This window comes from Chelonia mydas, chromosome 1 (assembly GCF_015237465.2).
Source record: "Chelonia mydas isolate rCheMyd1 chromosome 1, rCheMyd1.pri.v2, whole genome shotgun sequence".
NCBI lineage: Eukaryota > Metazoa > Chordata > Testudines > Cheloniidae > Chelonia > Chelonia mydas.
This window is the reverse complement of record NC_057849.1, coordinates 200,309,402-200,335,476: the sequence shown is the minus strand read 5'-3', so window position 1 is coordinate 200,335,476 and position 26,075 is coordinate 200,309,402. Positions and strand designations below refer to the sequence as shown.

At 45.1% G+C, this 26,075-nt stretch overlaps 1 protein-coding gene across 4 annotated transcripts; it reads right to left on the bottom strand.

Annotated features, from left to right (window-relative positions):
- Nucleotides 1-18,300, bottom strand: LOC102937186 (beta-1,4-galactosyltransferase 3). 4 transcript variants are annotated; one of them, XM_037909232.2, is made up of 7 exons: nt 18,104-18,274; nt 16,917-17,407; nt 9,468-9,703; nt 7,590-7,780; nt 6,261-6,383; nt 2,314-2,418; nt 1-793 (listed from the first exon to the last, which is right to left on the bottom strand). In XM_037909232.2, the coding sequence occupies exons 2-7, from the start codon at nt 17,152-17,154 to the stop codon at nt 622-624; spliced, it is 1,065 nt and encodes a 354-aa protein (XP_037765160.1). In that variant the 5' UTR covers nt 17,155-17,407; nt 18,104-18,274; the 3' UTR covers nt 1-621. The 4 variants fall into 4 exon arrangements, with proteins under 4 accessions (XP_037765160.1, XP_043394635.1, XP_037765169.1 ...); XM_043538700.1 differs by having other exon boundaries at nt 18,068-18,152; XM_037909241.2 differs by lacking the exon at nt 18,104-18,274 and adding an exon at nt 17,488-17,853.
- Between the last annotated feature and the right edge of the window lie 7,775 nt (nt 18,301-26,075).

Below are 26,075 nucleotides of genomic sequence, written 5' to 3'. Positions count from 1 at the left end.
TGGCTATTAACTTTCAAAATTTGTATTTAAACTTCCTGAAGAATATTTACAAATGTAACAGTTGGAAAGGGAAATATTTAACACTAATGGAAAAAAAAAATCTTATTTCAAGAAAGATTGCAACTAGAGAATCTCTTTCCCAGGGAGACGGGACTGAGGTTGCTTTCAGACAAAACACAGAACATGTCCTCAGTGGGTTTAATCCCAATTACCATTTTAAAACAGTAAGCAGTAGGATATGCAGAGGTTATGTAGCTGGCATTCAGCTAACTATCCTGCTAATGGGTCATGCTGATTTAAGAGTACACAGCTTAGACTGGAGTTGTCTGGTGATGAAGGATGTACTCCTCAAGGCTGCAACGGAAGGGGGGGTGTGGGGGGGGGGAGCTCAGTAGCATCACATTTTACAGCGCTTAAGGGATTCTCTACAATAAACTGAATCCAGTCTATTAGTGGTCATGCCTCATTCCTGAAGACTTTTCTTCTAACCCTCGCATGTTTGGAGGAAAGATGAAGCGCACAGCAGGAAACAATTCCTCCATCTTCGTAGACCTCTGATTCCTGATTAACTATAGGCTGGAACCTCCTGTGTTGCACAACTTTCAGGTGCTGTACCAATGCTCAAGCTCTACTCTCTTTGTTTTTCTCCTCTGGAGGCAGCGTGGGAGCATTCCCAATGTCCACAGTGATGTTGGTATAAAGAAGGTGCTTCTTTCTTGAAAGGAGTTTGAACTCTACAGAATTCATTCCATCATCCTTCCATGTTTTTCTGGTGTTGTGCAGTGGAGCAGGCCTAAAGGGAGGAGAGTACCTGTAGTTAGATATTCCCATCTTTGTCCAGTCAGTTACAATACAACTCTTGAAAAATACACAACACACTCTGTTTGTGAATATGATTAAGTGGCTTAATCAGAGAGAAGAGAGGCACTGTTGGGTAACACTTGAAGTAAGATGTAGACAGGCAGATAGGGAAGCTGTTCCAGGTGGCAGCAGCTTTACAGGTAAAGTCTGTTCCACCAAAAGACCTCAGATTGTTCCTTCGCACAAAGGAAACCTGTTCTAGACAAGCAGAAAGAGCAGAGAGTGGAGCAGGGACATGCTGTGAGGTGCAGAAGACTGGAGTAATTGTGTGGTGTTTATGAACGAGGACCGTTTGAAACTGGAGCCTGAAATGAATGGGGAGGACCAGTGCATGTGTGAGTATAAGGATGATGTGGCCATGCCGATCTGTAGGTCTGAAAAGGCAGTGGCAGCACCATACTGCACATGTTGGAACGTGAAGAGATGGGGCTTGAGGAGGCAAAGGTGGCAATGAGGATTTCAGAGGCAGAATGGAGATGCAGGTGGCTGTATGTCGATTTGCGAACATGTGAGAGAAGCTGTTAAGGAGCTTAGTCTTAAGGATGAGGGCTGAGATGCCAATGTAGACAGCCTCCACCCCAGCATAAACACCTTCCTCCAGCTCTTGGTATGTAAGTAGGTCCTTGGGGATTTAAGTTAAAGATAAAGGTTCACCTTACCCATGTCTTCTGAATTCAGCGTTCCGATTTCACATTTTCACTGGGTCTGCATACAGCTTAGTGTTTGTCTACTGCTAGCATAATACTTTGTTACATAAAATCTTAAGACTTATTTTGTCTGAGATGTACATAAAAATCTTGAGAGGAAGGAAAACATAAGAGAACAAGCTTCAAGGCTGATTCTTAATGTTTCCAAGATACCTTGAGGTAACTAATGTGGAAGTTGTCTTGTTTCTTCATATGAATATTTTAACAAACTATTACTGTAGTGCCTGGAGCCCTAATCATGGGCCAGGACCCCACTGTGCTAGGCTCTGTACAAAACTTGCTAGCAACTGCCAATCAAAAGAATGAGCTTACTACTAAGGACTTCAAACAATGTGATGAACTAGTATTAAAGCATCTACACTTTACAAATATAACCACTGAAAGAAAGTAAGGTTCAGTTGTAATTGGCTTTTGACCAGACAATATTGCTGATATCACAAATGTTCTTTTATCCATGAGTCCAGAGGCTGCCAGCAGGACTGCAGAAATTTAAAAGTTGTAATCAAAACAAATCAAGCAAATGCTTCCACCCGGTGAATTTCCCAAACTCTGTGCTGAACAAAGTCAGAGACCGTTTCTTTAAATAGCATTTAAAAGCGGGATAGTGATAGGCACAGTCCAAGGAGCTGCTTTCTGCCCTGCATGAGGAGGAAGTTGCTAGCACTCAGTCAGCAAGCTCTTCAGACCAGGGATGGCCACACTGGAATTTGGACAAATGAGGACAGGGCCCTCCTATAATAGTTACCTTCTTAGGTGCTCTTCACTCCCTGTGTGTTGCTCAAGATCCACCATTTTGTAGCGTCCAAGATGAATAGGGGTCCTGACTATTTTCATTCCTGCTAACTGAATCCTTTAAAATGAAGATAGAGCAAAAGCTAGGTTTATATACAAGAATATGAAACTTTTTTGGGGGGAGGGATAGCTCAGTGGTTTGAGCATTGGCCTGCTAAACCCATGGTTGTGAGTTCAATCCCTGAGGGGGGCCATTTAGCGATCTGGGCCAAAAACTGGGGCTTTGTCCTGCTTTGAGCAGGAGGTTGGACTAGATGACCTCCTGAGGTCCCTTCCAACCCTGATATTCTATGATTCTATGAATACCAGCTCTAGGCTACACAACGTACAGAGATGTTTCCTGGTAGAAACGCAACCAAAGCAAAACATACAACAGGGCTGAAAAGACAGTACTTCAAATTCAAGAAGAGGAAGTAAGATTATGGTACTCAGTGGTATCTCCTGAATCAGGCATAATGCACCACTGACTTGATGGACACCACTCATGGAGACTGTGATGGGAACACTTATTTGACCTAGAAGTAGTGTGGTACATAAATGTGAGCAGGCCAGCAGCAGTGCATTATGCTCCCATTCAGATGGCCTAGGGCAGTAGAGTTCCAGAGGCTGTATCAACTGCTGTGTCTGAATGCCCAGCCTAGGGAACTTTACAAAAAATTATTCCTAGTGCTACTACCACTTGTAGTGAATCACTGCCAGTTTTGGATAGATCTCAAGTGCAGGAAAGGCTCCAATAGCCAGACCCATTGCTACTACCATGTTTGTTTAATTTGCTGAAGATTTAGGCAGTTTAGTTTGGCAAATTAACATCTTTGAAACTTCTTTTTATTCAATTTCTTTCATTAAAAGTTTCATTTTAGAGATAGAGCTAGAGGTAGATAGCAGCAAGCTGCACTGCAACATTCCTGCTCCCAGGCCCTTGAGAAAGGCCAGAGTGCCAACAATAGTTAAATTTAGACTAGAATTATCAAAAGATAAACCCAGAAATGGTACGAATTCATTAAGGGAGTATGTCTTAGCATTTGGTAAAGTACCATTATCTCAACCTGGGCTGTAGCAAAAAAGTTTGTACGTCTGCATTAAAAAAAAACCCCATACATTAATTACACTGCACATTCAAACAGAAAAATGGACAACTGCAAAAAAGCTGAGCTAACTTTGCTGTTGAACTCTAGTCTGGCATTGCAAGACTAATTGTAGTAATGCAACTTTAAATACAAAAAGCTATGTTAATGCAACAATGAAAAACCCACAAAATTAGCATAAAACATGGTCTGTGCTTAATGTTAATACTTAAATGGTTCCTGTTCAGATATTGAAGCTCATTTCTCATAGGAGGTGAACGAGGAGGATACTAGTGCCTGAGATTAAGGTTCAAACACAACTAGCTGATGCTGTTGAACCCAACTTTGCTACATCTGTACTGACTGCAAAACTGGTCAGCACTGATTGGCCAACCTGGCTCTTCAGTTGTGTTTAATATAACACAGCTTTAGCGAGAAGACAAGGCCAGCAAGGGTTCATGCCATATTTCCAGTTTTATTTTTGCTGTTCTACAGCATAGGTGCTTAGTCCTTTCTAAAACTCAGCTCTCTTTTAGGGGTCTCAAGTTGGTCACTCAAAAATGGAGGCACCACAAATCACTACAAACTTTTGTAAACACATGCCTGTACGTTTGTGAACAAAGAATCATTATTAGCCTCCACCATTAATAGCAATGTGCCCCTCAAGTGGAAGTGGTTATCCATTTGTAGTACATAATTCTCACAAGAGATTTACTTTCCTTCAAGGAAGGTATGTTTTGGGGTCTACTCAGGTGAACAGTGCCCCTGGAACAGATTTTTTTTTTTTTTTAAATAAAGGAATAAAAGGAAGTCCACCCTAATGCACAGGACTCTGGTACGGCACGTCTCACCACTGGCACCACACTTGAGACCCATGTTAAGAGCTGAAGTAGTGCAGAAAGCATTGGAGTGGGTCTTCTGTTTGTTTTTCGAAATTCAAGATGCACTATACCCTGATATTCCAATCATCAAATAGTACTTTCATTTAATTTTAAAAGTAATTATGTTCCTATAATAAGATTCCTCTGATCAAAGGAATTAACTTTTAAACACCTAACTTTCCACGCTCAGGAGCACAATGCTTGGGAAGACTCCCACAGTCCCTGAACAGAATGTTCCACTGAAAATTACATAACCTGTCACACCGCATAAGAGCAGGAAATAAATGTATGATTTTTACTGCCAGCTAAGTAGTATAACCTCCCCAACAGTTTGCCTCAATGTCTGCTACTAGAGCTGTACCACTGGTGAATTACAGCTACAATGCTTGCTAGAGTAGACAAGGCCAAGGGGTCTTTATTCTGTACTCTACAGAGCTGCACTGGGCACAGCAGCTGGAATTAAACTCTCTATATTCACACCCATAGCACGTCACCTTCCTAGCAACAAAACATCACATTTTGCCAACACTGACTCATAGGTATTTAAGGCTCTATGATACGTCACTACGTGTCTGACAGTTTAAAGACAGTAATGTAAGGAATCCAGATTCTGAGCTCCCCAAATACTGTGTACTTACTGAAACAGTCTTTCAGGTGGTAAATGCCATGTCCTGAATCCCCTCCTATTTTTAAATCTAAAGCTTCCCTAAAATCCCCTAGCTAACTTCTAGGTTTTCTACCTTGTCAGCCTAGTATTCTCTCCTATGGAATGATTAATTTTGGTGAGAGTCAACTATCAGTCACTAGTGGTTTATACAGCTCTTGGAAGAACTCCAGAGACAGCACAGGGGTATTCAATGCAACATTATCTAGCTCCTGAAGTCCAAGCTATCTGAAGAAAGCTTCTAATTTTGTTTAAAGTATCACTTTTGTACAGTAGGAAGTTAGATCTAACATGCCCTGACCATCAATTCTGAATTTAATGTCCCCAGAACTGAACTCTGGAAAGATGTTGATACATTGGAGAAGAGTCAGAGAAGAGCCACCAGAATCATTAAAACATTACAAAACTTGCCTTACAGTGATAGGCTCAAAGAGCTCAATCTATTTATAGTTTAGCTTTAATGGGGGGGACTTCATTACAGTCTGTAAGTATCTCCATGGGGAACAAATATTTAACAGACTCTTCAATCTAGCAGAGAAAGTATAACTGTCTAGTTTCAACTTTCAGGCACTGGATTAATTTGGACTGGAAATAAGGTGTAAATTGTTAATGGTGAGTGTAATTAACAATTGGACAATTTACTAAGGGCTGTGGTGGAGTCTACATCACTGACAATTTTTAAATCAAGATTGAATGTTTTTCTAAAAGATATGGTCTAGGACAGGTGTTCTCAAATTTTTTCTTTCTGAGCCTCCCCCCCCCGAACATGCTATAAAATACTGCACAGCCCACCTGTGCCACAAAAAATGTTTTTCTACATATCCAGTAGATTAAAAGCCAGGGCCAGCATTAGGGGATAAAAAGCAGGGCAATTGCCCAAGGCCCCATGCCACAGGGGGCTCCTCAAATCTAAGCTGGCTTCATCCCCATGTGTCAGGGTTCAGACTTCATCCCCAGGGAGTGGGGCATGGGCTTCGGCTTTTTTCCCTAGGCCTCAGTGACTCTAGCGCCAGCCCTGCTCTCTGGTTTATTTCTGGTTGAGAACCACTGGTCTAGGAATTATTTTGGGGGAGTTCTGTGGCTTGTATTAAGTAGGAGGTCAGACTAGATGATCATAATGGCCCCTTCTGGCCTTGGAATCTATGAATCATAGCACTATATAAAATTAAAATTGTCCAGAACCTATTAGCTCTTTTATAGTTCCTCCTCTTGGGCTAATGGAGACCATGCAATATGTTGTTACTTTTATATTTAGTTCTATTTTAAATGGCCCAGTTCTATCCGTTAGTACCTTGCAGCAATGTCATCATCTTCACCACGACTGCCCCAGTAGGTGTTTGGAAACCCATTTATCTTCATGTAATGCTCTGGAGTCAAAGCAGACACACCTCCAAAAAAGGACCAATATGGCAAACTGGCGAAGAGAAGAACAAATTGTCAAAATGGAGAGTTTGTCACTTTACAAACTGTCTTACACTGCAGTGATGAGTCACATGCATCTTGGTCTCAGCTTATTGTACTTATATTGCACAAGAAGCTGGATGATAGTTCTTTCATATTTACGTGGCAAGTATTGAATTAGAAAGATAACCTGTAGAAAGTTTTAGTCACTGAATAAGTGGGATATTAAGACTTCAGTGCGGAAGATCAGACTGGTAAATTCAGCTGAGATTCCTTCTAACCAGCAAAATTCAGAGATTAACTGTTCTGCAACGGACAGGCATTTTTTTCCCCAGTGTGAGGGAAATACCGTACTCTGCTCACAGAAGAAGGAAAGAAAATAATTAGCCATCCATCACAGGAAGATGAGTTTCAGTTTGCTTTGAATAGCTGCTGAAGGCAAAAAAAAAAAAAAAAAAGGGTGGGAGCTCATAAAGGACTGGGTTTGCCCTGGTGTGTCATAAAATGATCCATGATAATTATATAGCTGCAGAGGAGGGAAGCCATAGTTGTTTAAAGTGATGTAGATTATGATTTCATCAACATCTCCGTGTTCAGATTCCTACTCAGCAGCAGTACCATCTCACATTTACAACAAGGAGTCCAGTGGCACCTTAAAGACTAACAGATTTATTTGGGTATAAGTTTTTTCATGGGTAAAAAAAACCCCACTTCTTCAGATGCATGGGGTGAAAATTACAGATATAGGCATAAATATACTGGCACATGAAGAGAAGGGAGCTACCTTACAAGTGGAGAACCAGTGTTGTCAAGGCCAATTCACTCAGGGTGGATGAGGAGGTATCAATACCAAGAGAGGGAAAATTGCTTTTCTAGTGAGCCAGCCACTCCCAGTCCCTATTCAAGCCCAAATTAATGGTGTTAAGTTTGCAAGTGAGCAAAAAGCATGTCATATTTGTGCTCTGTTCTGCTTAATGCTCTCCATCCTTCATCTAGGGGAAGGATCTGTCTTTCCATTTTAATATGGGTGCATGGGGGAGAGCGTCAGGAATCATTTGACTAGCTACTCTGACACATCCCTTCCTGCAACAGCCGCCCAGGTGGGAAAACACTGAGGTAACATCCTTCAGTGTCCAGTCCTAGGCTATACTATATGTTCCATGAAAAGGAACTGCTTATAAGATCATCAAAAGCATCCATCCCAAAAGCAGACCCTTACCTGTACTGGAATTTGTCTATGGCACTGGCAATGTGTTTGGGGTAGTATTCATCACAGACATAGAGGTTATAATCATTTTCAGGAATGAGGTCCACGTCATGCAGGAGCAGACAATCCCAGTCCTCATCCTTCATGGCTTCCCGGACACCAACATTAAGGAGCTTTGCTCGGTTAAAAGTAGCATTCCCAGCCTGGAAAAGAAAACGTGCAGTTTACTCACCAACTCCAGGAACGGCTTCAAGGGTCTAAGGCTGCTCACACTGAAGTCAATGACAAAACTCCCATGGATTTTACAATTTGAGTGAGACTGGAACCAAGTGATGCTGGGAAAAGCTTTCAGAAGTCCCTTAAATGCTTTTGAAAATTTGACCTACTGCCTTAGCAACTCTATGAACTTTGCGAAGTTGGAAGTCTTTTGCCCATGGGCATAAAGAGAAAAGGGATTCTAATCTCCGTAGCAGACTAAATGTAGATCTTCAACTATACTTCCCTGCACAAAGAGATTATTGCCCTCATCCCTCTTTAGAAAGAAGCCAGAAATCAGAACACATATGCTAGTTACATACAATTGAAAGATACTCCCCTTCCTAACTAGCCATCAGTTTTCACCACTAGTTAATTTCCCCTCTCTGGGGATCCTTCACAACACCAGAACTCATCAGTAACACCAACTGTTTGGCCTATGTAGGTGTGACCCAGAGCAGGATCAAATTAGAGTTTGTATCTCACTCTTGTCTAGGCAGACAGTAAAGATACCCGATTTCACTCTGGCACCTCCTTCTGACTGACTCAGAAGCAGCTCCAATGAACTTGAGAAGCAGCCATATTCAGTCCTCTTTCACAGGAAAGATTATCACCCTTTAAATTTCTCCCTCCAAAAAACAAACATGGAACAGTATCTAGTGCTAAGATACAATAAGCGCTTTAGAGTTACAAAGAGAGTGGGTTAATTATGTGCCATTGTACGTTCATATTCACAAACTCCATATTTCTCATGGTGGGGGAAAATTGTGTCTCCACTTTTCATTTACAGCCAAACCATTCCTTAACTCAGAGGTGGACAAACTACGGCCTGGGGCCCGCATCCAGCGCTTCAGATGTTTTAATCCGGCCCTCAAGCTCCTGCTGGGGAGCAGGGTCCAGGGCTTACCCCCCTCCAGTCAGGGAGCAGGGTGGGGGGCTTTCCCTGCTCTGCGCGTGCTGTGACTCCGTGTGGCCCCCGGAAGCAGCAGCATGTCCCCTCTCCAGCTCTTACATGTATGGGCAGCCAGGGGGCTCCACCTGCTGCCCCAAGCAACACCCCCCAGCTCCCACTGGCTGGGAACCAAGGCCATTGGCTGGGAACCAAGGCCAATGGGAGCTGCAGGGACAGTGCCTGTGGATGGGGCAGGGCGCAGAGCTGCTTGGCCGTGCCTCCGCGTAGGAGCCGGAGCAGGGACATGCCGCTGCTTCCAGGAGCTGCTTGAGGTAAGCGCTGCCCAGAGCCTGCACCCCTGATCCCCTCCCATGCCCCAACCCCCTGCCCCAGCCCTGATCCCTCTCCCACCCTCTTGGTCCCAGCCCAGAGCACCCTCCTGCATCCCCAACCCCTCATACCCAGCCCCACCCCAGAGCCCATACCCCCAGACAGAGCCCTCACCTCCCCCCTCCCAATCCCCTGCCTCAGCCTGGAGCCCCCTCCCACACCCTGAACTCATTTCTGGCCCCACTCCAGAGCCCTCACCCCCTCCCGCACCCCAACCCCCAATTTCGTGAGCATTCATGGCCTGCCATACAATTTCCATACCCAGATGTGGCCCTCGGGCCACAAAGTTTGCCCACCCCTGCCTTAACTGGAAATCTCAGCAGCAGTGATAGACACACATGGTTTTGATTTACCTGGTGAATCAAGTAGATGCTGTAGTGAAGCTGTTGGCGCTGCAGGAAGGGATGTAGATAATAGAGAAGGTATCGCAGGTGCTTCTCCTGGTTCTTGTGTGGTACAATGATGGCTGATTTGTAGCGAGCCAGGCAGTGAGGAGGGCTATAGCAGCCTCCAAACCGAACAAAGGGATTTTTTTTTATTATCCTTCTTTCACTGGGGAATGCATTGAAGGTGATGGTTAATGGACCAACTGTAAGAACGAGGGAACGGGGAGGGGGGGGAGGGGGATAAAAAAAGTGAAAATTTGGTGGATTTGAACAGTGATTTGGTTCAACCTCAAATTCATCAGAATAAAACCTCATACTTCTACTGCTGGAAACACTTGAGCTATACCCAACAGGGAGCAGTATAGTGGGCATCTGTCACACTATGGTTTAGAATCCACAAGGGAGGCCTTTAAGTGGGCTGATCCACAGTCCTGTTCTTCTGACGTTTGCTGTTCTTCACTCACATTAGAAGAGAAGACAGACTCCTGTGAAGTACGTTGTGTAAGCAGACCACAAGGGAGTCTCGACAAAAGGCAAGATATTTATCATTGCAGGATGGTTGTTTCTCCAACTACTCTTCTACAATCATATCTGCCTTCTTTACTACCTTTTCCCATTTATGGATCAATGCCTCATTTCAGGCAAGGGCTCAAGGACAAAGTGGTCTGGAGGAATTGTAGTGACTACAAAGAAACTATTTTGGAGAAAACAGAACTTCAAGGGAGCAGGGGCACTTTCTCTCACGGCAGCCCATGCCACCCAAAGATAAGTTCCCCTTCTGTTCTAAGGGCAATCTGATATTTAGTAGTAGGTGGAATATTTCCTCCTTTCAGAGTTCACACCCAGCTCTCAGTCCATTCTGTTGTGAGAATGGGCTCTGCCGCCTTTTTAGTGTCAGGAAATCAGACCATTGCTACTTTACAAATAGAATCATAGACTTTAAGGTCAGAAGGGACCATTATGATCATCTAGTCTAACCTCCTGCACAACATAGGTCACGGAATCTCACCCACCAACTCCTGTAACAAACCCCTAACTTATGTCTGAGCTGAAGTCCTCAAATCGTGGTTTAAAGACTTCAAGGTACAGAGAATCCTCCAGCAAGTGACCCATGCCCCACGCTGCACAGGAAGGTAAAAAATACAAAGGTTTTGTAAAGATTCATAAATTCAGCCTCACAATACACCTGTGTGCTACAGCAGGACACTATGAGCTCCAATGATTTTGGTGGCTTCTTCTCCCGCCCCCCCCATGAAACCCAAAGCTTTCCTAAGTATTTAAAAATCAAGGAACCAGATATCTAACTAATGGAGAACTAGGAGTACTTGTGGCACCTTAGAGACTAAAAGGTGCCACAAGCACTCCTCGTTCTTTTTGCTGATACAGACTAACACAGCTACCACTCTGAAACCTAATGGAGAACTCTGATTTTTGACTCTGTTATCAAGAATTTTCCTAACCAACTGCTGCCATGTTTGCTTAATTGCAACAAACAGAATGGCTGTTCTTCAGGTAACTATGCTATGGAGGAACAGCTCGAGATCATACCTACCATGGCTAGGTGATTACTATGATTGTATTAGCTGCTTCTATGGAACTCTCAGCTTCTGTCTTTAAAAACAAAACACTTCATTCCATTATTGTTTTTAATCTGTACATTTCTATTATACTGTTTTTATATTTAAAACAAAAAAAAGTTAAAGTAACTGTTTTTATAGGTAAGTACTAACTATTGCTCCAGTGTCAGTTGGCATTTGTCTAAGCGATACTAACAAAATGTATCTCTATTCAGATTCAGTTGCATTTATGGGAGTCACAACAACAAAGGGTATGAGGTTTTTTTTTTGTTTTTTAAAGAGATGGTGTTGTTTTTTTCAGTATAATCAGGGCCCTGCATACTGCAGGACTAAATTCAGTAGCGCCAATCTGTAAATTCCACAACAGCAACTCCTGCTTTCTAAAAATCAACCTTAATTTATTCTACTGACGTGCAGTATTCTTACATTTTTGTTCTTCCACCCCCATGGCTCATAGATGAATTTTGGAAGCGTTTTCCAACCATGATTATTTTAGAGAATAAAGTTGTTTGTCATGCTCTCCTGGCCATGTGGCTCCTCAGTTCCTATGATGTTGTTCAAGCAACCTAGCTCAGAACCTGCTTCTTTCCCTGGCACACATGGGGGAGAAAAGAAAGGAAGCCTGTACGCTGCATCTATGGCTCGTATCCCTAAGCACTTCTGGCTCCCCCACACTCCCTGGCCGCAAGCTGGACTTCAGGTCTGGGTCCCTAACCCCTGCCTCCTAGCTCCATGGAACAGCATAGGGAGCAAGCACTGTAATGCAACGAACTCCCTCTTGTGGGGAAAGTAAAGGCAGCTGCATACGGTTCTCTGCAGAGCAGGTAGACAGAAAAATCATTGTGGTCCAACAGGAGCAAAAAACAACAAATTTCAGGGCAGAAGTACTGAAAAAATGCCATAGTCCACAGTTAAAATGAATGGATTAGTTCACACCTTTCAGAGCTATTATTTCAGCTCTCTGAACACTTGTGCAGACAGCACTTCATCGATTTACATTTTCAAAGTTCTCTCTACAACCACGAGTGCTATAAACAATATTTTATTTTTCAATCAACATTCAGATTCTGGAGCACAACTCCATGGCAAAGGGTGAATTCCATAGCAAACTCTGCTGCCACAGAAGACAGGGCGCTGAGCACTCTTGTACCGTAGAAGGAATTAAGATGCTCTTGCCCTGGCCACTATCATTCATTCTCTCTCAGCCGACACTATTTACATAAAGACCATGCTTCCAACCTGTGCTCCCTTGACCACCACTGGCTGACAGAATGTAACAAAGGCAAGCAGCGAGGAGTTCAGGTAGGAGATCCTCTCTTGAATCACATTACTTATGAAATGATTTGCAGAACAAACAGGTTAGAGTACTACTGAATCAAAAACTATAAAAAGTGTTATGCTTCAGAGTAACAGCCGTGTTAGTCTGTATTCGCAAAAAGAAAAGGAGTACTTGTGGCACCTTAGAGACTAACCAATTTATTTGAGCATAAGCTTTCGTGAGCTACAGCTCACTTCATCGGATGTATCTGATGAAGTGAGCTGTAGCTCACGAAAGCTTATGCTCAAATAAATTGGTTAGTCTCTAAGGTGCCACAAGTACTCCTTTTCTTTTTATAAAGTGTTATGGCCCCAAAGCTTCCTGAGCCGTTGCTCTGTATCTAACATTACATGGAAAAGAATATTTTAACCATGTTTAGAGACGTATAATGGTCAACCAGAACAAGAAGCTTCTAGCTGCATATATAAAAACCAGAGCCCCCCAGTCCATCCCTTTAGCTCATCAGCACCACTGCAGGACATATTCTCAGCCTGCTTTACTTATTAGGCAATGCGTTCAAACTGAGAGGTTTTTGCTGGATTTGGCTGAATCAAATTCATTTCAAGGGAAATGTGAGACCTTTCAGACCTCGAGTGTGCACACCTTAGGATCAGATGACCTTACAACGGTCCTCTTGGTACACATTTAATCTGGAGTAAGTGGATGCAACACCATTGACTTCAACAGAAGTTTTGCCATCAGCAAGACCTGCATGATTCAACCTGTCAAAGGGGAACTTAAACAATTAGATGTAAGCACTACCCTGAATGGAAATAGCTTGTCCTCATGGGGAAATTTATTGATAGAACTATATCAGTATGACTATACCACTATAGGTTTCAGAGTAACAGCCGTGTTAGACAAGTACTCCTTTTCTTTATACCACTATAGTTATACTGGTATAACTCCCTGTGTGGACACCCTGAATCCAAAGTAAGAGTGTCCACATGTGCAGTTACATCAGCATACTGTAGGGTGACCACCTGTCCTGAATTGGGCAGGACAGTCCCGAAATGCAGAGTTCAAGTCCTGGTGTGAATGACTCCAGGACAGCATGTGTCTTGGATTTACTGCGGCGTCACTCCACGGCTGCCCAAGATTCCGGGGTGGTGCCAACCTCTTCCTCGTGTGTGCGCGTGGTGGGGGGGGAAACGACACACAACATGACACGACCAAGGTGGGCCTTCTTCCTCCCCTCGCTATGAGCTCCCCCCTTCGCCCCCCCGGCAGCCAGAGCTGGGCAATAGTAAGAGCCTCTCAGGGAGCCCGGGCTGTTGTGGGGAGCTCCTGACCCTCCACCTGTTCAGGACGGGGTGCCTGAGACCACAGCGGACCAGGCTCCCTGGGTGGCTCTTACTACTTCCCGGCTCTGGCTTGGCCTGGGCCACGGAAGTGGGCAGGGCTCCTGCATGTGTCCCACTTTTGTCTTTTGAAAAGGTGATCACTCTAGTGCACTGGTATATCACCAGTTATGTCACTGTACTGGTACAATTATTCTGGTATAGTTCTGCCAGTACATTTCCCCATATAGACAAGCCCACTTTGTTTAGATGAAGAAATAAGAAGCAGTAAAGGAGCATTAGCTAAAGCACCAAATCCTAACGATGGAGAATGGGCCGAATCCAGAAGTGCGTCCAGGCTAGGTCTCTCAACTGCAGCTAAAGGCTTAACCCCAATTCATAGAAAAATGCCCTTGCCTATTTTTTCCCCTTTAAATACAAAGCAAAAGTACGATCCCTAATAGAAAAGTATCAGTTTGACACGACTGCAGGGACCACTCACTAGTACCATAGCAGTTGGTCATGCTCCCAAGAAGGCTATGACAGATGGGAGTAAGGAGGAGGGACTATTTTCAAAGACATTGGACCAAGTTTGCTCCTGGTATAAACCCATTTAATTCAGCAGGTACATGAGGGAGGAATTTGACCTATCCAGTTTTCCAGAGCTAAATCTAAATCATACAAATCTAATCTAATATTACAACAAGGTGCAAAAACACAGGACTTTGAAGTTAAATGATAAATAGATGGATTCAGTTTGACTGGGCTCAAGTTGAGCATACAACTGTAGGTTAGACAAAAAAAAAAAAAAATGAAATAGCAGGCAGCTGACTTTTGCTTAGACAATCTTCAAGATGGAAATAAAGTTACTTGTTCCGTATCGTAATGAAGACACTGAACATTTACCACACACATAAATAGAGAAAGGGCTACACTTCATAGAAGGCCTAATCCAAAGCCCATGGGTAGGGGAGTCTTTCCATTGACCTCAGAGGGATTTGGATCGGGCCCAAAGTGACCTATTATCAGTCTCCAACTTGGAGCTTCAAGAATTACATTTGAAGTCTTCTTTAATGGAGACTATGAAATAAGGATTGGAAGGACAGATATTCTATTCCATATGTGATGTTTTTAATTTCAATGGGACTCTTGAGAGAGGTTTTTATTAATAAATAATTTGTATATTTATTTTAGTTCTAAGGAGGAGAAGAGTAAATGCCTTTTACAGGAGCATACATTTAAAAGAGTTCATTTGGATGAGGTTTGAACACAATTGATCATGAGTATCTGGAGAAACAAATTTCTTTTCATGCACTAAAAAAAGTGTTATTGGTTAGAAAGTTAGTAAACTAAAGCAGAATCTTATTTCACACACTGCAGGTGTTCCAATACCACACCAGGTTGCTTTCTGCAGCATGCATTTGAAACAACATTACAATTCTAGTTTCCTCTAGAGGTTTCCATAAATGCTAATTACTCTAGAGTATTTAATCTATTTAAACTCCTTCTTTAATTTGCTCTCATTTTGGTAGCTCCCTAGAAAACATTATTCTCTGATGGCTGAAAGGCAAGTTGTACAGTGCTCACCGTTTTTGTTTGGAGGTTAAAGATAGAGTAAAGCCTCCTATTTAAAGAAAGCCTTTTAAGAGAGGAGGATTTTTGTTAGGGTTTGCTGAAAGTGAGTGCAAGCATCCATTCGCTAGTCTACAACTTGGCTCATAGTAAAAATTTTCAGTCGCTATCTATCCAGGCCCCCTTAAGTGAATCAGTGAGCTCTAGTCTGCTCTAGACTGAGTCTACACCTCAAGAAATAATAACTGGCATCTGTGCCAGTAGGCTCACGGACAATTATTTCAATGGCCACGAGGAGAGTTGCTCACAGAAGTGGCTGTTTCCAAGAGAGGATTGAGGCATACAAGCAAGACAACACGAGTGAGAAACCATGCACATTGTCACTGAGATTAAATGAAATAAACACAGGCAGTGTGGTAGCAGAGGGAGAAACAAAGGATGATCAAATATTGTTATAACCCCTGTAGAGCTAGTCTAAATGCCCACCCAGATGAGTAAATCCACGTTTTCTAACTAAACCAGGCAACTGTTCAAGACAGCTGTGTTGTGCCCACACATTAGTTTTTTTTTTAAAACAGAACACAATTATGTGTGAAGCAAGGTTGTGTATCCCCGCTTACCATACTGCCTGATCGCATTTGCGTCACTACATCTCAGAATATCTGGGCAGCTATCATCTCGTGCCTCAGCAGTGGCTATTGTACATGAAAGACGTACACAGATTATGGCATTTGCAGCACGGGGGCAATAGATTGCGGTGCCCTACCACACAGAGCTGGGAGGAGGGAGGACTGGCTGAACTGGTTACACAAGCAGTTAGGAAATGTATAAACATTTCCAGATTGGAACATGTTGTGATGTAGCTGAATCAGTGCTACCAACAGTGAAACAAGCAGTTTATTTTTTAAAACCAGTGTCATCTAGTCTGTCTCAGAGTTCTACCTGATTGGATGCAGGTAATTTTGCAATCAGGCAGAAGTCTGAGAAAGGCTAGATGACACTGGTAAATATAGCACAGCACCCAGTCTACACTATAGCTTGTACTGCAGCAGCTACAGTGCTACCTACACCACTGCTGGAAAACTGGTACGGAATTTCCTTGTGTAAACTAAGGTCCTCTCCAAACAGCAAAACAACAGCATTACAAACTGGAAATAAGAATATGGGCCAGTCAAGGCCTCTAGGAATGTTAAACACTCAGCTGCCATGGTTACTGTGTTTTGTTAGTCTCTAAGGTGCCACAAGTCCTCCTTTTCTTTTTGCGAATACAGACTAACACGGCTGCTACTCTGAAACCTGTGTATTAACTATGTTATGTGTTGACAAAAAAAAACAACCAAACACCCACACACCACCTATTTAGCGTATACGACATAACCAGCTAAAGCTGGTTACAAGCACACTGTGAAGTTTAGCATAAACAGGGCCTAAGCATACACTGAACAAAACCATCTGCACTGTTTGACAGTACCTGACACAGTCAGAGTCAGTAAATTTCCAGTATGTAGATTTAGGATGAAAGGGAGAAATTAATTTAACCCCAGAGTGGAAATGCTAGTAGAAGCTTCAAACACTATAGTAAATTATTGACAAATACGTTTCACTTTTGTAAAGTGAAAAGTGTTATTACACTGATGCACTAGTTCAGACACTAGCAGTTTATACATACCAAATATCGGTGACTGGGCTGTGCAATATGGCATAGTTTCTTCATTAGGAGCTCGGGTGAACAAGCTGAGGTTTGTATACACATCCTGTGTTTTTGAGTAATCCCAGGGCTGAGGTGCATCTAAAAATCCCCGAAACACACTCGATGCTCCACCTCGGTACAAAATCAGGATAAATATGGCTTGAAATACAGCTAGAAAGAGCAGAAAACAAGGATTTTCAACACGAGACAGGGACATGGTTTTAGGCCATCCACTGGAACTCTTGTTGAGAGTTTAATTCTCTAGAACAACTTCACATTTTAACTTCAGGGCTACATTTGTTTGTGTAAGAATGCTTGTCCTCTTCAAAGGGCTCAGCAAAACAATTAACGTCTTTTGACTGCAGTGCATATTTCAAGCATGGTTTCGGTTATGTGCAGTCCAAAATGCTAAACTTTAGCCATCTTCTGTGCATCGCTCTTCATTCTTCGTCAACACTCAATCTGCACAGCTAATAAAGAGAAAAGACAACTTGTTACAGTAATTCCACCACAGGACGCCTGCCAGTTTCCCCTACTAATTACCACGGACAGCCAACTTCTGGTATACTAGGGCCAGGCCGGGTCTGTCTTCCCATCAGTAGCCTGCTCCCTGCCACTGCAGAAAACCATCTCAAACACGGCTGCACAGCGGGGTGAGGCCCCCTTTGCGGGCGAGAGCTGGCTGGCGGCAGCCAGGCCGCACAGACCCGGAGCGAGCCGCGCCTTAAGGCGAGGGGAGTTCGGGCTCGTCCCCACGCCGGGCGGCTCCCCGTGTGGACGCTCCGATCCCGCCATAACGCGGCCGGGTTTCACGCCGGATCCAACTCCAGGAAAACGCGGCGCGCTGACACCGGAATCGGAGCGTCCACACAGTCAGCAGCTGCGTGAGGAGACGGCTCCAGTCAGAGGCGGGCGGGGGGGAGGAGAGCCCAGGGCGGATACACCCCCCATGCGGGGGGGGGGGGGGGTGTCGGAGCGGCCTGCGGGGCCTTAGGGCAGCCCTAGCGGCTGCTTCCCGAGCCCCCCGGCGCTGGGTTACGGGAGGGGCCGCAGCGACCACCCCCCTCGCCAGCGGCGGGGGCTGGTACGGGAAGGGCCGTCGCCTGTCTCCCCTCGCTGCCAGAGCGAACCCAGGAGTCCGGGCGGCTCCGCAGAAACCCCCTCACCGGCCCGAAGAGGCAGCACGCGCCCCCGCTGAACTGCCAGCGCCGCCACCCGCCGCGCTGGCCACGCCCCTTCCCGGGCCGCGCCCACTCCCCGTAAAACCGCCCGCCCGTCTCGCTCCTGTAATTTGCATAAAATGGACCCGATCCACGCCGCCTCATACTCGATGCGAGACCACAAAGCCCAGCATGCAAGGCGGCTCTTCAGGGACTACAGCTCCCAGCATGCCTCGCGAGCGAGGGATTATAATTCCCCAGTGTAGGTAGAAGACCCCCCCCTTCCCCTTGCACTCAGATAGAGCAGTGCATGCTGGGATGGGGGTTGTGGTCTTTAGGGGGTAACCCTCCAGATTGAAAGGGGGTAACCACATGTGGTTATAGATGTGGGGCCCGTGGGCTGACTGTGTATATCAGGCCCCATCACACTGGGACGGGCCCATCCCAGGCTGAAAGGCACCGAGAATCACTTATACAGAATTCGCAAAAAGAACAGGAGGACTTGTGGCACCTTAGAGACTAACCAATTTATTTGAGCATAAGCTTTCGTGCACTACAGCTCACTTAAATAAATTGGTTAGTCTCTAAGGTGCCACAGGTCCTCCTTTTCTTTTTGCGAATACAGACTAACACGGCTGCTACTCTGAAACCTGTCATTATACAGAATTGCCAGCTAGTGTGCTATTATGATGGAGCCCTTCGCTAGGCCCTCCCACCCCGGAGAGGGCTGGTGTGGGGAATGGGCACAACGAGACATGAGCACCAGGCTGGATGGTCTAATCCTGCTGTGAGCAGGTGGTATAACAACACCTGAGCCGTCACAAGAATGCCACGCCTGAGCATTCAAAATCAAGAGTCAGGCCTCCAAAAATCATGAGCCTGGTTGAACCGAGGTGCTGGAACAATTTTTATAGTGGAGGTGCTGATGGATACAATGGAAATCATGTATTTGGTGTTTGTTGTTAGTACTTCAAGCCAGCAGGTACTGGCTTGAAGTTGTTAGTACTTCAAGCACCCACAGCACTCCTAGTTTCAGTACCACTGGACTGAACATAAAATAAGGTTTAGATTTAATTTTATTTATCTTCTGGTTTTGGAGCCTTTAGTGTGCACTAGCTTCATGTTTTCAAGCTTATCTCTGTGATCATAAGGGCTAAAAACTTACTGGGGGAAAAAAAGGAAAGAAAGCTTAGAGGCTCATGTAATCACATGATTCCCACAGTTAGAGTGTAGTGGGGCAGTTACCCACTCCAGAGGAAAAAACTAGGCTGACTGGGGAAGCAGCCACAGCTGGGGCCACACCCCAATCAGGCCACACCTGGCCCTGTTATAAGGGCTTAGGGAGGAGCTGGGGTAGAGTCTCTCCCTAGCTGTAAAGAGAGAAGGACCTAGCTGCCTGGGAGTAGAGCAGTGCTAGGGAAAGGTAAGAGAAGCTGGGGAGCGCTAGCCTAGTAAATCCCTAGGCTGTGGGCCTTGTTAAAGGCCAAAGCAGGTAGTGGGTTTGCTGAACTGCAACCTGGGGTTAGGCAGAGGCAGCTAGTCTGACCCCTTTGCTAGTGATGAGTTGCCTTTACAGATTGCAGTTTGCCCCAGTGAGAGGAGGCTAGATGATGACTGGCAGTAGCCACTGAGGTAAGGTGGGTGTAGAGGGTTGGGGGTTCCCCTGGGAGGGGAGACTCAGTGCGTAGGGGTACTGCAGTGGGTAAAACCCCAGGGTAAATGGGTCCGGGGGGAGGGGTGGCCTGAGGCAGGTGAGCCACTGGCCTGCTGATGGTGCTCTGAAGCTGGAGTTAAGCTAATTCCCAGGATGACCAGTAGGTGGTGCCACACTGGTGAGTTGTTGCTTTGCTACATGGAGTTTTAAGAAAAACACCAAATATCACAAAACTCATGGAAAAAATCATGAGTTGGCAATACTGCTCCCACTAAATTATGGATTCATTTTTATCACTTACTCTAGGATTGCTTTAGTGCCAGAAGGATACTAGGTTTCAGAGTAACAGCCATGTTAGTCTGTATTCGCAAAAAGAAAGAGTATTTGTGGCACCTTAGAAACTAACCAATTTATTTGAGCATAAGCTTTCGTGAGCTACAGGTCGCTTCATCGGATGCATACTGTGGAAAGTACAGAAGATCTTTTTATACACACAAAGCATGAAAAAATGGGTGTTTACCACTACAAAAGGTTTTCTCTCCCCCCCACCCCACTCTCCTGCTGGTAATAGCTTATCTAAAGTGACCACTCTCCTTACAATGTGTATGATAATCAAGGTGGGCCATTTCCAGCACAAATCCAGGGTTTAACAAGAACGTCGGGGGGGGGGGGTAGCAAAAAACAAGGGGAAATAGGCTTGAATAGAGACTGGGAGTGGCTAAGTCATTATGCAAGGTAACCTAAGTTAATTGTATCCAATTTGCAAATGAATTCTAATTCAACAGTCTCTCGCTGGAGTCTGGTTTTTAAGTTTTTCTGTTGTAATATCGCAACTTTCATGTCTGTAATCGTGTGACCAAAGAGATTGAAGTGTTTTCCGACTGGTTTATGAATGTTATGATTCCTGATGTCAGATTTGTGTCCATTTATTCTTTTACGTAGAGACTGTCCAGTTTGACCAATGTACATGGCAGGGGGGCATTGCTGGCACATGATGGCATATATCACGTTGGTGGATGTGTAAGTGAACGAGCCTCTGATAGTGTGGCTGATGTTATTAGGCCCTGTGATGGTGTCCCCTGAATAGATATGTGGGCACAGTTGGCAACGGGCTTTGTTGCAAGGATAGGTTCCTGGGTTAGTGGTTCTGTTGTGTGGTATGTGGTTGCTGGGGAGTATTTGCTTCAGGTTGGGGGGCTGTCTGTAGGCAAGGACTGGCCTGTCTCCCAAGATTTGAGTGTTGGGTCATCCTTCAGGATAGGTTGTAGATCCTTAATAATGCGTTGGAGGGGTTTTAGTTGGGGGCTGAAGGTGACGGCTAGTGGCGTTCTGTTATTTTCTTTGTTAGGCCTGTCCTGTAGTAGGTGACTTCTGGGAACTCTTCTGGCTCTATCAATCTGTTTCTTCACTTCCTCAGGTGGGTATTGTAGTTGTAAGAATGCTTGATAGAGATCTTGTAGGTGTTTGTCTCTGTCTGAGGGGTTGGAGCAAATGCGGTTGTATCGCAGAGCTTGGCTGGAGACGATGGATCGTGTGGTGTAGTCAGGGTGAAAGCTGGAGGCATGTACGTAGGAATAGCAGTCAGTAGGTTTCCAGTATAGGGTGGCATTTGTGACCATCGTTCACTAGCACTGTAGTGTCCAGGAAGTGGATCTCTTGTGTGGACTGGTCCAGGCTGAGGTTGATGGTGGGATGGAAATTGTTGAAATCATGGTGGAATTCCTCAAGGGCTTCTTTTCCATGGGTCCAGATGATGATGTCATCAATATAGCGCAAGTAGAGCAGGGGTGTTAGGGGACGAGAGCTGAGGAAGCGTTGTTCTAAGTCAGCCATAAAAATGTTGGCATACTGTGGGGCCATGCGGGCACCCGTAGCAGTGCTGCTGATCTGAAGGTATACATTGTGACTTTGTCCTTACCCATAACTATTTTACATTTGGGGACAAAGTTCAGCCACCAGGTTAGCCGTGACATTATCGGGGATAGTGTTCTTGACGGCTTGTAGTCCATCTTTGTGTGGAATGTTGGTGTAGAGGGCTTCTACATCCATAGTGGCCAGGATGGTCTTATCAGGAAGATCACCGATGGATTGTAGTTTCCTCAGGAAGTCAGTGGTGTCTTGAAGGTAGCTGGGAGTGCTGGTAGCGTAGGGCCTGAGGAGGGAGTCTACATAGACAATCCTGCTGTCAGGGTGCCAATGCCTGAGATGATGGGGGGCCCAGGATTTCCAGGTTTATGGATCTTCGGTAGTAGATAGAACATCCCAGGTCGGGGTTCCAGGGGTGTGTCTGTGCAGATTTGATCTTATGCTTTTTCAGGGAGTTTCTTGAGCAAATGCTGTAGTTTCTTCTGGTAACTCTCAGTGGGATCAGAGAGTAATGGCTTGTAGAAAGTGGTGTTTGGAGAGCTGCTGAGCAGCCTCTTGTTCATATTCCGACCTAGTCATGATGACAACAGCACCTCCTTTGTCAGCCTTTTTGATTATGATGTCAGAGTTGTTTCTGAAGCTGTGGATGGCATTGTGTTCTGCACGGCTGAGGTTGTGGGGCAAGTGATGCTGCTTTTCCACAATTTCAGCCCGTGCACGTTGGCGGAAGCACTCTATGTAGAAGTCCAGTCTGCTGTTTCGACCTTCAGGAGGAGTCCACCTAGAATCCTTCTTTTTGTAGTGTTGGTAGGGAGGTCTCTGTGGATTAGTATGTTGTTCAGAGGTGTGTTGGAAATATTCCTTGAGTCAGATGTCGAAAATAGGATTCTAGGTCACCGCAGAACTGTATCATGTTCGTGGGGGTGGAGGGGCAGAAGGAGAGGCCCTGAGATAGGACAGCTGCTTCTGCTGGGCTAAGAGTATAGTTGGATAGGTTAACAATATTGCTGGGTGGGTTGAGGGAACCATTGCTGTGGCCCCTTATCGCATGTAGTAGTTTAGAAAGTTTAGTGTCCTTTTTCTTTTGTAGAGAAGCAAAGTGTGTGTTGTAAATGGCTTGTCTACTTTTAGTAAAGTCCAGCCATGAGGAAGTTTGTGTGGAAGGTTGGTTTTTTGAGAGTATCCATTTTTGAGAGCTCATTCTTTATCTCTCCCTGTTTGCTGTAGAGGATGTTCATCAGGTGGTTCCACAGTTTCTTTGAGAGTGTGTGGCACAAGCTGTCAGCATAGTCTGTGTGGTATGTAGATTGTAATGGATTTTTTACCTTCAGTCCTTTTGGTACAATGTCCATCTGTTTGCATTTGGAAAGGAAGATGTCTGTCTGTATCTGTACAAGTTTTTTCATAAAGCATATGATGCAAGGGGTGTTACAGATATTTCCAGTCTAATTGTTTAATCCCTTTGGGCTGGATTCTGATCTTTATGGAGTACATCCATCAAGTCAACAGGTGATACAGATTTACATGTGTGTATCTGTGACCAGAATCTGTGTCTTGGTGATCACGAGCTGGATTCTCCACTGCCTTGCACCTTGTGTTACTTTACAGTTGTGTAAAGTGAATGCACAGTAGATGTAAAACTACCAGAGCGAGATTCTCTGCTCCTGTTTCATTCTCAAAGACCTGCTGAATGACTGTTAAAACTGAAAGGTTGTTTAACCTTTTGGACTGCTTTGTTCATATGGCTAAGTTGCTTGCAGCCTAAGTCCCCAGTATTCTGTTTTCCTCATGTTCCCTCAATAATACTCCCCTCTAGGAAACATGCAACCTCTGACTATGATACAATCAATTTATAAACATTTTAACATCAATATTAAAGACAAATAATTGATGCCCAGACCCCCACCCTACATCCCTTTGGCCAGAGGTTGCTAGCACATAGCCAGGTTGATATCTCATCTTTGCTACAGACTCAGCTGGTTACATAGTTTCTGAGGATAGAGTTGCCAACTTTCTAATCAGACAAAACCGAACACTCTTGCCCTGTCCCTGCTCACTCCATCCCTTGCTCTCCCCCACCCTCATTCACTTTCAAAGGGGTTGGGGCAGGGGGCTGAGGTGCAGGAGGGGGCTCAGGGCTGGGGCAGATGGTTGGGGTGAGGGGTTTAGGGTGCAGAGGGGGATTGGGGCAGGGGATTGGGGTGCTGGAGCAGGTGTGGGTTCTGGGAGGGAGTTTGGGTGTGGGAGGCAGCTCAGAGCTGGGGTTGGGGTGTGGGAGGGGGTGCAGGCTCCAGCTGGGCAGTGCTTACCTCAGGTGGCTCCCAGAAGCAGCCGGCATGTCCCTCTGGCTCCTAGGCGGAGGGGCCAGGGGCTCTGCATGCTGCCCTCTCCCACAGGTGCTGCCCCCGCAACTTCTATTGGCTGCAATTCCCGGCCAATGGGAGCTGTGGAGCCAGCGCTCAGGGTGGGAGCGGCATGCAGAGCCCCCTGGCTACCCCGTGCTTAGGAGCCGGACATGCCATCTGCTTCCAGGAGCTGTGTGGAGCCAGGGCAGGCAGGGAGCTTGCCTTAGCTCGACTCGACTGCACTGCTGACAGGACTTTTAGTGGCCTGGTCAGCAGTGCTGATTGGAGCTGCCAGGGTCCCTGTTTGACTGGGCATTCCGGTTGAAAACCAGATACCTGGCAACCCTATCTGAGGAGTTTGATCTTCTCAACAGGCAACCACACCAGAAGTGTCTTGTCACCTGTCTCCAAGTCTAGCAAACTAGCTCTCTGTGGAGTTGCCTCCCTCCCTGTGGAGCTGGCCTCTAGATGGTTCTCAGTCTCTGTTCTGTGATGATCACTGTATGTCTGTAGGCTCCCACTTAGTGTTGTGGCTGCTGGGGTGTAATTGTCCTGTTCCTCTGGATCACTTGTATCTCACATGTAGTCACTGCGTATGACCTGGATACCACTGCACCCCTCAACTCCTTTCAGCTACTCTTTCCGATATTTCAATGGCTGGATCCTTACAGGATTGCCTGTCTCCAGGGTCGGTAGGTCCTCGGCTAACCTTTCGTACTCCACAACCTGCTTTCTCTGATTGTTGGCCAGCTCCTCTCGACAGTTTCTCCATCTTTCAGGCTGCAACAGGTCTGCCCTAACTGATAACATGTTTTGGTCCTTCATCCCATTAATACCTGTGCTGGACTGTTTTGGAACCCCTGTGATGGGGTATTCCTATATGCCAAAAATGCTAAGGGACTGAAGCAGAAGAAACAGCCTTGTGTAACAGTCCCTTAGCTGTTTTCACAGCTGATTCCACCTTACCCTTACTCTGGGTATGCTGGGGAGGTGATGTGGTGGTCAAACTCCCATTTGCGTGCAAATTCTGGGAATTCTTCTGAGGCAAACTGGGGTCTGTCATCAGTGAATAGTGTCTGGAATGTCGTATCTTGCAAAGTGGGCTTTCAGTTTGCCAATCACTGACTTGCTTCTTGTAGCAGGCAGGGCATCAGTCTCCCAAAAATGTGAAAAGTAGTTCACTGTAATCAAATACGGCTGTTCTTTGAAAGTAAAGTCTGCTCCACCTTTTCCTGTGGCCAGGTGAACGACATATATGGCAACGGAGCCTCTTTCTGCTGGTGGTTATCACATGGCTGGCAGGTGTCACATCCTTCTCTCAAGAAGCAGAGTTGTGTAATCTTTCTCAGCCAGTAAACACATTCTCAAGCCTGTCTAAGGCAGTTGTCAATGCCCTGGTGTAAGATATGTATTTTTTTGCATAACCTCCTTACATAATGAGGTGTGCCATAAATATAAAGGGAAGGGTAAACACCTTTAAAATCCTTCCTGGCCAGAGGAAAAATCCTTTCACCTGTAAAGGGTTAAGAAGCTAGGATAAGCTCGCTGGCACCTGACCAAAATGACCAATGAGGAGACAAGATACTTTGAAAAGCTGGGGGGAGGGAGAAACAAAGGGTCTCGGTCTGTGTGTGTGATGCTTTTGCTGGGGACAGAACAGGAATGGAGTCTTAGAATTTAGTAAGTAAGCTAGCTAGATATGTGTTAGATTATGACTTCTTTAAATGGCTGAGGAAATAAGCTGTGCTGAAAGGAATGGATATTCCTGGTTTTGTCTTTTTTGTAACTTAAGGTTTTGCCTAGAGGGATTCTCTGTTTTGAATCTAATTACCCTGTAAGGTATTTACCATCCTGATTTTACAGAGGTGATTCTTTTTACTTCTATTAAAATTCTTCTTTTCAGAAGCTGAATACTTTTTCATTGTTCTTAAAATCCAAGGGTTTGGGTCTGTGGTCACCTATGCAAATTGATGAGGATTTTTACCAAACCTTCCCCAGGAAGTAGGGTGCAAGGGTTGGATGTTTCCAAACAACTCTTTCCCAGTAACCGGTTAAATGTTTGGTGGTGGCAGCGAAAGGGCAAAGGGTAAAAATAGTTTGTACCTTGGGGAAG